The 12,844-nt window shown below is 43.6% G+C and overlaps 1 protein-coding gene across 2 annotated transcripts in view; it reads right to left on the bottom strand.

Annotated features, from left to right (window-relative positions):
• LOC123764411 (multidrug resistance-associated protein 1) overlaps positions 1 to 12,617 on the bottom strand; it is a 73,041-nt gene extending 60,424 nt beyond the window's left edge. For both annotated transcript variants that reach the window (XM_045752253.2, XM_045752254.2), the window contains exons 1-6: positions 12,521 to 12,617; positions 8,623 to 8,799; positions 4,365 to 4,490; positions 3,621 to 3,752; positions 2,154 to 2,279; positions 978 to 1,171 (exon numbers count right to left, since the gene is read on the bottom strand). In XM_045752253.2, the coding sequence (XP_045608209.2) occupies positions 978 to 1,171; positions 2,154 to 2,279; positions 3,621 to 3,752; positions 4,365 to 4,490; positions 8,623 to 8,799; positions 12,521 to 12,568 (803 nt within the window). In that variant the 5' untranslated portion in view covers positions 12,569 to 12,617. The remainder of the gene's footprint in view (positions 1 to 977; positions 1,172 to 2,153; positions 2,280 to 3,620; positions 3,753 to 4,364; positions 4,491 to 8,622; positions 8,800 to 12,520) is intronic.
• Between the last annotated feature and the right edge of the window lie 227 nt (positions 12,618 to 12,844).

Raw genomic sequence — 12,844 nt, 5'->3', positions numbered from 1 at the left:
AAAAGAAGTCATGAGTGATAGAGAAGTGTATGGGTTTTTTGAGGCGAGAATGAGCCACTGCTTCTAAAGTACTTATCAAGGAAAGGTTCTCAGCTAGTATGACTATAGTACTGTACATAGTAATGTGCAACTTAATGAAAATTAAGGGCCGTTGCTGTAGGGCCAAAAAAGGAAAGACATTTTTAAAAGATGTCGTGTTATGTGTGCATTTGTATAATGTTATGCATAGCAGTCAATAACCCTGGTATGCATACTAGTGGCTTTACAGGCATGTAAAAACATAACTGCTATGTACTCTCATAAACCCAATGTACCTTCTTGTAAATATATAAATAAATAAATAAAAATAAATAAAAGATCTCTAGTGCATCTGGGAGTGAAGGTAAACTATATTACCTAACATTTTGCCATGTCCTTTTGTGAACGATATTCTTAACCAGAGTTAACCAGAGCAACTGATTTGGTTAGGATCACTAATGATTTTCTAGGAAATAAAAAATTATTTGTAAAATGTTGCTGCTGTGCTACACTTTACAACAGCAAAAGAATCTCTGATTTTCTGATCATACATAAGCAATGTCAGCTTCAAGTCAATACAATGAGGCATTCAAAACAACCAATGCAAACATGTAAATAATGAATTAATTAATTTGGGGCACTGCATAATTTCAGTACAGTTGGCAACTTTTTTTTTTTTTTTTGCTCAAGAATAAGTATTTAGAATTTCAGGTAAATACAATGAAGTATTTGAGACTGAATAAGAGTCTGGTAAAAAGAAAACCATGATAAAACAAATAATTGTAATTACTAGGATTTCTTCAAATTTAGTAGCTAACAATATACTCATGCTTTAGCTCCACATTAAACAGATAATGGTACTTAACCACTACTTTCAAGCACTGCATATGCTATAATTCATAATGGAGTCACGGTATTCTCTAAATAAACTGACCACAATAATTTCACCATATGCTTACTTGTAAGCTTCTGCTGTAGTTTTTTTCCAGTATTTGTCCCATGCTGAGACTACTGTGCGTGAAGTATTTTCATAAGATAAATCCCAAAGATCGGTTTCCTTCACAGGTGTTTTGTAACTCCTCCAAAAAAACATATCCATCCAGAAGAATGTTATTCTACTGAGGAATGATGCCCCAGGCTCTGGACATGGCTTCTGTTTAAAAAATAATAAAAGTATGATTTAATGATACAAAATTAAAAATATATATATTATTGCCCAGTTTCTCAATCTTTCATAGAGTTGGGAGTAACTGGAGGTATTCACCTGAAAATGGTGGAAAATTAATGGAATAGAGGCTTCAAGAACTTCATGATAAAACAAACTCGATGGCTTTCACACCTACAAGTACCATATTTAGTCGACTTCAATTTATCAAAATAATCTGTCCTTTCAGATGGTTAATAAACTGAAATACCGGTTAATTTAAAAAGGGACTTGATAAGGCTGGAGGCGAGAGAATGTCGGACATCTCACCACATACAAACACTGCTGTTATATATGTTTTCCCAAGTTTTTTGTTCTATAAATTTTTGTATTGATAAACATTTTATTCTTCCCATATTTCAAATTATTATATGTAAATAACAAATGGAGATTAGGTGAGGGGGTGATACCCTACACCACTGCCTACAATGCCTACATAAAGAAACTGGTCTAGAAATAAAAGCAACACACAAATTGTTTTTGGTTATTTATGATTCTTGTGCTAATAAGCATTCTGTTTATCCCACCTTTTAATTTAAGGACTCACAAGAGCTATTATGACTTTTAGGTGTATTCACCTAAATGTATCCAAATAATTGTGCTTATGGGGGTTGAGCTTCAAGCTCTTTGAGAGTTGAGAGGCAGGACCAATCAACTGGTGTACAGGTTCCCGAGCCTATTGGGCTCTATCATATCTACATTTGAAACTGTGTATGGAGTCTGCATCTGCCACATCACTGCCTAGTGCTACTGTGACTAGCTACAGGAAGCCACTGAGGCCCTCCAAGAAAGAGTCATTTCATTGCATTTAATGCTATATTTGTTTAAGTATTTTAGAAACTGGTTTTGCATTCAAGAGATTTGACTATGATATTACTTAACTACCTTTATTATATAGTTTAATAGTCATCAGTAATAAGGGGTGACTAACCTCTCCTTTAGGGTAGTCGACATACAGTGGAGGGGCATCACCAAAGCAGTTGAAGATAAGCATTAGCACAACTACTGGAAAGTACACCATGAAGGTACCAAAGCTAAAGGAACCTGTGCCAGATGCCTGTAATGGAAATAACATGAGAATTAAAAACAATTGTACCCTGATACAGTCCTGCAATTATCAGAAATAATTACCCACGACTCAATGAATTATTAAAAATTTTATTCTGAAGCCTCAGTGGCTCCAAGGAGAACAGAGCTCCTGTTTTTGGGCTGGAAAGAACTGGCTATCAGCACAAACCTTACAAGAGAGGATGACCTAATAACTAAATCACCAATAGCTCAGTTCTCTTAGCTCAGGAACAAGTATTGTAGTAAACATTTAGACGTTCCCTAACACCGAACCTAAATGAACCAATTATTCAATAATACTACCCAACAAAAATTTAATGCATAAATGTATGTAATTAGGTAAATTGGATACTGGGATTTATTTCTAAAATAATAAATAGCATTAACAATATAGTATTCATTATTCATTAAAAATTTTCATTAACAATGTTAATGAATGTCATTAACAAAAAGACAACAAGTATTATTTTTCTGCTTTATCTTGCTCTTGTAAGGTCCAATTTAGATTATGTAGTTCAACTGTGGCCACCATACTATAGAATGGGCATTAACATAACTAGTACAAAGAATGATGACAAAGTTAATCCCAAGAATTAAAAACCTTCCACATGAAGAATAATTAAAAAAAGACTAATTTATATTCTCTAGAAAGGTATAATTGAAGTACAGTATACAAATAGATAAAAGGGTATAATAAAGACAATATTATATTAAGGTGTTCAATATACCAACTCAAAACACAACACGAATCAAAGCTATAAATTAGATAACTTTAAATTTAGGAAAAACCTAGGTAAATAATTGTTTGGAAATAGGGTGGCTAATCTGTGGAACAAATAACTAGGTAACAAAACAGATATGGGATCACTTGCTTATTTCAAGCAAAGGTTAGACATATACAGTACTGTATATGAGTTTTGGTGGATACAAATAGGACCTGCCACATATGGACCAATAGGCCATCTTTGGTTTCCTTTTTTTATTATACTGAAGCAAGGGTCGTATAAGTCTAAGAAATCAAAGATTTCTCTAGCATGTCCATCAATAACAATAGTGTTACACAAGTGACTCTTGTTTACATGTATATTTGGCACAAGGACAAATAAATAATATAAAGTTTATAAATACAGCAGATAAATAAACAAAAGAATTTAGAGGCCAAGAAAAGATATTTAAAATACTGTACTTGGTTTAAGAAATTAGGCTTCCAGGTACAGTATAATAAAATGATGTACCAGGGTTCAAAGCTCGGCTATGTAATAATATGATTTAATAATATGCCTATTTAAACAGATTTATGAGACAACATTTTAAACACGAAGATAGTAACCATGAGGGCGATGAAATGGCTGCCGTACTCGGGGATGGCACAAACCACCACTAGTAACCAGAACATGAAAAGGTAGCCAGAGCTCTGGATTCCTCGTTTCTTCTCTATCAACACCCAGGCTGCCTGAAATAACTGTACCAAGAAAACGCTTGTTAAAATAATTAATTTTGGTTTTCTAACTACAGTACAGTAAGAGATAATTTCATATTCCTTACTGTTTGCCTAATAGGACTTCTAGTTTATTATTATATGCACTGTTTTCAAGTAAACAGTGGAAGAAACCAAATACCATATACTGTTGGAGTAATCGGGTATACTGTACGACAAGTAATTGGGTAAATGGTGGGAGTTTGTATATGAAAATAAGAATTGTTGTTTGTGGCACAAAAAATAAATTAAAATGTTGAATTTGTTAATTTTTGGCCATAATGTACTGCACCCTACAAGAAATCTGACATATGGCTGATGGTACACTGATCAAGTGTGTGTACTCAATTGTTTTGAGAGGAGGTGAAAGAGCAGCAGTTTAAAAATTATTGTACATCATATAAACAAATTCAATTTTTTTTATTTATGCAGTAAAACTCTACTGTTACTAACTAGATTAAGACCCCTGTTCTTACACCTGAACTTTATACTCAAAACTGCTACCAAACAAAACTATGCTTGAATATTATATATATATTATTAAGAAAATAGATAATTCAAGCAGCAGGTGTTTATAAAAATTAGTTGTATACTTACTATCGAGGCAAATATAAGCAACGGAGTAATAAAATCAACACAAAATACATCCTCTCCAATTCTCCATTTGGAGACAGCATAAAAAAAATCGATAAATTGAATAATTAACAGGAGCGCAGACCCAACCTGCAAATAGAACAAATAATTTTATTACTCATAACCAGCACTACTTACATACAATCCCAAAATTTCTGTAAACCAGTCTAACAAATATCCAATACATGATCTCCAATCACACATTCACCCTAGTATTCCAGTTTGAGAGAATCCTAAAATATAGAAAATCAGTTAGTCACATCTAACAACACCCCTGTACAGTATATTCTCATGGTATCTTGTATCTGTCCTGTATATAATTTACATCACTTCTTCGGATGCTCAAACTATTGGGTAATACATGATATGCCAATATTGACTGAGTGAGGCTATATGTATCTGCCACTTAATCTTTCCTGCATTACAGTACAATAATACCAAATGCAGTTCATTAAGTGCAAATTTTAAAAACTTAAATGTTGCAATACCAGAGAGACAAAACAAATTACAAACAAGTTTACGTTATAAATACTCATCTGTGGGAAAGGCTTGTTCTTGATCGTTATTTCTTTCACTACCATTCTGACATCATGCAGCCCCTTCTGCACATTTTGTCAAATAACATTTGTACATTAAATAATGCTTCCAAGATACTGTATAATATTACAATCTCCCAAGTACTATTCCTTTCCTATTATGCATTCAATTTGCAAGCTCCCCATCCTTCACAAAGCAATATTATATTAGATTAACATAGTATTCAGTGTAATGGATTATAAATTTTGATTAATACATTGTTAAAATTATAAAGACATTCGACACTTAACCTGTTAGTAAATTAAAAAAAAACAGCGTTGAAAGTAATGAAACGCCATTTTCTGGGCGAGTCATGGAGGCTCCCCAGAGCCATCCAGGCTGAATGGATATATATAACTTTCTGGCATCAGTCAACGTGCACGGAGTTTTTTCCTACAGGGGACTACAAGCCAGAACCTGGCCCCCCTCAAGAGAGGCACAAGGAGTAATGGCCTATAGAAACCCCCGTGTGGTTGAGAGCATTCTATGTCTGCTATCGACTGGATCTGGCACCCAGAAAGGAAGGTGCCCCCAAAACAAACCCCTATTCTGGTGAAACTATTGCTACCGAAAGTCGAACGAGTGGACAGAACTCCCCAAACGAAAATTAGCAAACGAGCATGACGTCATCATGTCGCCACGCTGATGTCTGCGCAACCTCCCCCCCCTCCCAAGGAGGGGGAAGGGGGAGCCCTAGACCCCCACATCGGCGGTCCACCCAGCAGTTCTTAGGCTGGATGTCAAAATACGTGAAAACACTACCAACCGGAGGGAGGGAGGGATGTTGGGGAGCCTCCAGGACTCGCCCAGAAAATGGCATTTCATTACATTCAATGCTGGTTTTTCGGAGCTAACTACCCGAAGACAAGGAAAAACAGGGACTTACCCGGGTGGCAGTCAGTCCTCACTCCTCAACGCGAAGCCGAGACAGCTGGCTGCAACCGCCAACCCAATGCAACGCAGGCCCTACGAGGTCCAGGGACACTAACAAGGTAGAGAGCAGCCAGGGGCCCTGTTCGACCTCCAAAAACCAGTGCCCTAATGTCAATCCAAGACATGTTGCCAAAGATTGCAGCCAAAGCCGCAAACTTACGAACGTCGAGGGCACGAGGATAGACTGCAGGCTGGCTGGACTGAATAAGCCTGTGGTCAATCTGGAAGACCCGAACCTGAACAGGGAAGAAGGGAAACCGGGTCAACCCTAGCGCGTCCCTGGCCACCAAGACCGTGGCGCAAGTAACACCAGAGAGCCGCAACTGGACACAACACATGATGCACCCCCGGCCTACACAGAGTAGAGTAGAGAATGTCCCTTCCTCATTTATTAAGAAAATGTGTGCAGTATGGGAAGAATTGCAAAGTTTTGCTGAAAAGTGTCACCCAAAAAAAGCTGTAGAAGACCGCTGTGTTAACCTTTTTAATGACAACGTAATGTATCACTTCAGACAAGTGTTGCAATGTAGGGAGAAACAAGTGTCACTAGACAGATTTTTAGTGAAAAAATAAGCAGTGAGCCACAAGCAGGTCCTAGTGGTATGCAGGCAAAATGTGCCAGAGAGTGTACCCTAGGGAAGTCATCACTGCCTGATGTTATAATGGAAGGGGGACTCCCTTCCAAACACTAACACCTCTCCACCTTCCCCCTTCTCACCGTCTTCCATACACCAACTAGAGTCATCAGTAAAGGTAAGCAATAAAATTTATTTTGTAGTTAATTTTTTGGAGTCTGGAATGGATTACATTAACACTTTCGCGCTTTAGATTAGAGATAACTCGTCGCCGTTTTCTCTTACGATTCCGCATAACAGCCTACTTTTCTCGTCCATCGAAAAAATATTTATATAAATTCCATTTTTTAACCGAAATGGATGGGGATACTTTTGTTTTGTAGAGAATATATTTGCGAATGTTTTGGTAACAGAATGAATATTATATCACATAAACTTCTATGAGTAAAAAAAAAAAATACAACAAGTATGTTTGGGGGTGTGGCGAGCGTGTGGCAGTGGGTTCCCTTTAGCCGTTGATATATCCAACACGTGGGAAATATTTGTATGTGTTATGTATATGTCTGTGTAGGGAATTTTACTGCGATCACTGTCATACAAATTATAAAATGTTTCAACAAGTATAAACATGACAAACATCAAACGAACGAAAACAATGCGTTCGTTTCTGCCGCGAACGCATACTGAGCGACGTGGTTCTATATTTGGCGCTTCTCTTACACATGCTTTGTACAAATGTTATACATTTCATCTTATAGAAAATTTTATTGCGAACACATTGGTATAAAAAAGAAATACATACATAGAAAAGTAGGGTCAGGAAACGTATAAACTTTCCAAGCACGATTTCCACCCTGTGTTTTCGCCAGTGCGCTCGCGGCTAACTACTCTCCACTTCACACACTCTTGCGGGTGGGCAATTACCTATATTAAACATTCATATGCATATGTCCGTGTAGAGAATTCTATTGCGATTCCAATGATACCAAAATTAGCGATGTAGGACAATTGTAGGCTTCGCAACCATTAAGAGAGTGGAAACATTTTGTTGCTGTTTGGCGCTCTCGGCGAGTGATCTGCATAGTTTTTTATTTGGTGTTGATACTCCTTATGCTTGGGCGGCATTTTATAGGTATGCTCTTATAGACAATTTCATTGCGAACACAGTGATACCAAATTTAAATACGTGCGCCTTCAATTATTGTCAGGACAGTCAAAAGAGTGTACACTTTTCGGTCTTACCGCGTAGGCGCGTGAAGTGCCGAAAGCATCTGGGGTATTGTTTTTTTTTGAGCGCCGAGAGCGCGAAAGTGTTAATTCAATTTACATTATTTCTTATAGGGAAATTCACTTCAGTTCACGAATATTCGGATTACGAGCCATCTCTGTGAATGGATTAAATTTGTAAGCTGAGGTACCACTGTACTTACTTGGCACCTAGGGAAAGGAACCCTAGGCGCATGCAGCCCGAGTACCGCGGAATATTACTCCTGTCTCACACACCACCTGTAGAGACAGGTGGTGTGTGAGCCCACACCACAAGGCACAGAACCGAGACAAAAAAACAGGAGCCAGAGGTACACGACTTCTCCAGAATCGCATCAGCCAAGAACTGCCGGTTGCATTGTTGGCTCGGGGGGAGTCTGGGGCTTCCCCTTCCCCCTCCCGGGGAAGGGGAAGGGGTTGCGCAGACAGCGGCACGGCAACGTGATGACGTCATGCTAGTTTGCTAGTTTTCACTTGGGGAGTTCTGTCCACTTATTCGGCTTTCGGTAGCTATAGTTTCACCAGGACCCGGTCGGTGGCAGACATAGAATGCTCCCAACCACACGGGGGTTTCTATAGGCCAGTGCTCCTCCTGCCTCTCTGAGGGGGCCAGGTTCTGGCTTGTGGTCCCCCGTAGGCAAGAACTCCAAGCACATTGATATCAGAAAGTTATACATATCCATTCAGCCTGGATAGCTCTGGAGAGCCAACAAGGCTCCCCCCATAAAGTCCCAAACACCCAACAAAAAAATATGAAACTCCCCCAAAAAAATGCCAAACTGCCAACAAAAGAGTGCCAAATGGCCAACAAAAAACATTACCAAAATCAAATACTGTAACATCAATATATTTTAAGGAGATACTTCACTCACTAGTTTGGAGATGTTGAGCCATGTCCATGGAATATGCCTATCCACGCTGCAAAGGACATAGTGAGTCTGCAATGGAGCGAACACCCACAAAAACCCACAAGGTATCCACACCAGTATAGTCCGCACAAAACAGGATGTGAATTCAGGAGTTTCAGCAGTCCATGTAAGGTTTGTATCCTAAAACAAAATAAAATGCAATAAGCTTCATCAACATTAAATAAACACACACACATTGCAAAAATTATTGTTTAAGAAAAAGCCTCACAAGTGAGGCTTTCAAGTGATTTTAGAAGGATAGGCAAATTCATATTTAAATACATAAAATATAAGAATCATTCTTTAGGGGTGACTTTAAATGGAGTGAAACAAACAACAGAAGTGCTTAGAAATCCAAAGAAATTGTAAAAGGATGAGGATAGGAAACTATGGTCATTAAGATGAGATCTTTCCAAGGAAGACAAGGCTGCTGAAACTGCTCCTCGATGAGGCAAAATGTTTTTACAGGGTGATACGGATTGGGAAGCCTGTAAAACGGAACACAAAAGCAAATCAACAAAATCATTAGAGGAAAGGAGAATGAAGGGCAAAGAAAACAAGAGAACATATTCCTGAAAATTGTATATGCGAACATAAATGGGGAGAGGTAAAAAAATAATGGAGTTAAATGACATAATGCTGTGTATCATAAGATGCCAGGAATTGTCATATGCACCAGCAGAGACAAACTTAAAAAAAATTGTTAAACGAGGTGGTATTCCTGAGGGGGTTATACCCCCCAGGTATGTCTACTGTTATGTCTATTTGGAGACATAACAGTAAAATTTGAAAAAGTGAAGCCGTTGCAGTCTTCACTCAATCAAGAATTCCAGGTTAGAAACAAACCAGCAAGAAAAACTACACGACAGTGAGAGGAGAAACAGAATGAAACTTTGAAAATGGGATAGCAGACAAATGTAAAACAGAACCATGCCAATTCTTTAAATTTATTTAAATCCAGTTGCATGTAAGGGATAAAATGCAGATGATGAAAACAGGGAATAGCACGGAGAATGAAAATGAAATGTGTGAAATGCTAAATAAAAAGTTTTCAAAAGCATGTTTGTGCAAAACAAGCTTTTCAGAGAATGAGACTGTAACGTACAATATATGGTTTTGGGAGGCAATATTTAGAGTATAGTGGGTTTTTTATGCTTATTTAATATAGTCTTGGTTACAGAAGAGGGATATTGAATATGACGTGTTGTGATTGATAAGACAGGGATGCTTGGGCATGGTTTGGAACCGAGCGCAGAGTGCTTGACAGGGGTCGGGGCTGGAGAGTTCGAAAGAGGGAGAGAGCATAGAGCTAGAATGTGGGTGGGATAAGACGGCTCAAATATAGGGTGAGAGCGGGTGGTTCAAGTATGGCCAGAATAAGCTAAATGCTCTGTAGTGAGGCTGCAGCATCTTGAGAGAGAGTTAGAACTAGATCCGTCAAGTATTACATTGATGCTGACGATTGTCGATGCTGTTAAAGAAGGTCTGCAGTATATCAAGTTTCTCACTGAACCACTATTGGAGTTAGACTGTTGATTTTACGTTTATGATGATTCATATTCCATGCTTTACATGACCAAGTGTTGGACAGAATGTGTCTGGCAAGTTGATCATCCAGCAGGGAAACATACTGGATACTTTAGGATGTCCTAAACGAATCTTCGAAAACTTGGGAACAAATATCAATTGGAATTAGTGCACATAGGATTATTGGAGGGTGTTTATCGTAGAACATCTTTGAATGTGGAATTAAAAGAAACATTTAATTGTCTACAATAGAACTGAGAATTGGGAACAATTCTTATTACTCTTAATTAATATAGTTGTTACAAGACAATACAGAATTCTGAGCATATACAGCTCTCAGGACTACAGCCTAGACATCACCCAGGCCCCCAGTATAAGTCCCACACAGTCACAAGACTCCAGTATGGGCCTCACACAACCCCCAGGACCGCGGTCTGGGCCCCCCAGGACCGCGGTCTGGGCCCCCCAGGACAGCCCCCAGGACCGCGGTCTGGGCCCCCCAGGACAGCCCCCAGGACCGCGGTCTGGGCCCCCCAGGACAGCCCCCAGGACCGCGGTCTGGGCCCCCCAGGACAGCCCCCAGGACCGCGGTCTGGGCCCCCCAGGACAGCCCCCAGGACCGCGGTCTGGGCCCCCCAGGACAGCCCCCAGGACCGCGGTCTGGGCCCCCCAGGACAGCCCCCAGGACCGCGGTCTGGGCCCCCCAGGACAGCCCCCAGGACCGCGGTCTGGGCCCCCCAGGACAGCCCCCAGGACCGCGGTCTGGGCCCCCCACGCAGCCCCCAGGACCGCGGTCTGGGCCCCCCACGCAGCCCCCAGGACCGCGGTCTGGGCCCCACACAGCCCCCAGGACCGCGGTCTGGGCCCCACACAGCCCCCAGGACCGCGGTCTGGGCCCCACACAGCCCCCAGGACCGCGGTCTGGGCCCCACACAGCCCCCAGGACCGCGGTCTGGGCCCCACACAGCCCCCAGGACCGCGGTCTGGGCCCCACACAGCCCCCAGGACCGCGGTCTGGGCCCCACACAGCCCCCAGGACCGCGGTCTGGGCCCCACACAGCCCCCAGGACCGCGGTCTGGGCCCCACACAGCCCCCAGGACCGCAGTCTGGGCCCCACACAGCCCCCAGGACCGCGGTCTGGGCCCCACACAGCCCCCAGGACCGCGGTCTGGGCCCCACACAGCCCCCAGGACCGCGGTCTGGGCCCCACACAGCCCCCAGGACCGCGGTCTGGGCCCCACACAGCCCCCAGGACCGCGGTCTGGGCCCCACACAGCCCCCAGGACCGCGGTCTGGGCCCCACACAGCCCCCAGGACCGCGGTCTGGCCCCACACAGCCCCCAGGACCGCGGTCTGGGCCCCACACAGCCCCCAGGACCGCGGTCTGGGCCCCACACAGCCCCCAGGACCGCGGTCTGGGCCCCACACAGCCCCCAGGACCACGGTCTGGGCCTCACACAGCCCCCAGGACCACGGTCTGGGCCTCACACAGCCCCCAGGACCACGGTCTGGGCCTCACACAGCCCCCAGGACCACGGTCTGGGCCTCACACAGCCCCCAGGACCACGGTCTGGGCCTCACACAGCCCCCAGGACCACGGTCTGGGCCTCACACAGCCCCCAGGACCACGGTCTGGGCCTCACACAGCCCCCAGGACCACGGTCTGGGCCTCACACAGCCCCCAGGACCACGGTCTGGGCCTCACACAGCCCCCAGGACCACGGTCTGGGCCTCACACAGCCCCCAGGACCACGGTCTGGGCCTCACACAGCCCCCAGGACCACGGTCTGGGCCTCACACAGCCCCCAGGACCACGGTCTGGGCCTCACACAGCCCCCAGGACCACGGTCTGGGCCTCACACAGCCCCCAGGACCACGGTCTGGGCCTCACACAGCCCCCAGGACCACGGTCTGGGCCTCACACAGCCCCCAGGACCACGGTCTGGGCCTCACACAGCCCCCAGGACCACGGTCTGGGCCTCACACAGCCCCCAGGACCGCGGTCTGGGCCTCACACAGCCCCCAGGACCACGGTCTGGGCCTCACACAGCCCCCAGGACCACGGTCTGGGCCTCACACAGCCCCCAGGACCACGGTCTGGGCCTCACACAGCCCCCAGGACCACGGTCTGGGCCTCACACAGCCCCTAAGACCACGGTCTGGGCTTCATGCAAAATAAACCTTCAACGGGCCAGCTAGAGCAGTCCTACACCACGCAACACCACAATAACGCTGGAAGAGTTTCCATTTTCCTCTTAGGGCACACACTAAGTGTGTGTGTGAAGTTGGACACCCGCAGCTCGTGAGAACTCAAGTGTACATAAGAGCACTGACCCAGAGTTGGGAGCCGCAGAATGCGTGTAGTGGTCCGGGGTGGGCCATGGTGCCAGTGCCACTACTGAGAGCCTGGCCGCTGCCTGCCAGGCTCCCTCGCTGGCCACTGCTGCCTTACGCCGCCACCAGCTACGTCTATAACTCGCTCCAATGGTCTTTCATCAACACATGAGGCCATGTACATCATATACTCTCTTTTGTGATCGAGAAAGCATGATTTGTACGTTTAATAATTCTACGATAACTTGTGAATTATGACATTTTTATTAGATTAGTATTAGTGATGTGCAACGCGCTGGCCAGCAGACGACACCGGGAATATGA

Source organism: Procambarus clarkii, chromosome 82 (genome assembly GCF_040958095.1).
Source record: "Procambarus clarkii isolate CNS0578487 chromosome 82, FALCON_Pclarkii_2.0, whole genome shotgun sequence".
NCBI classification, from domain to species: Eukaryota; Metazoa; Arthropoda; class Malacostraca; order Decapoda; family Cambaridae; genus Procambarus; species Procambarus clarkii.
Note: the sequence above shows the minus strand (reverse complement) of the source record. Positions and strands in the feature narration are given on the sequence as shown.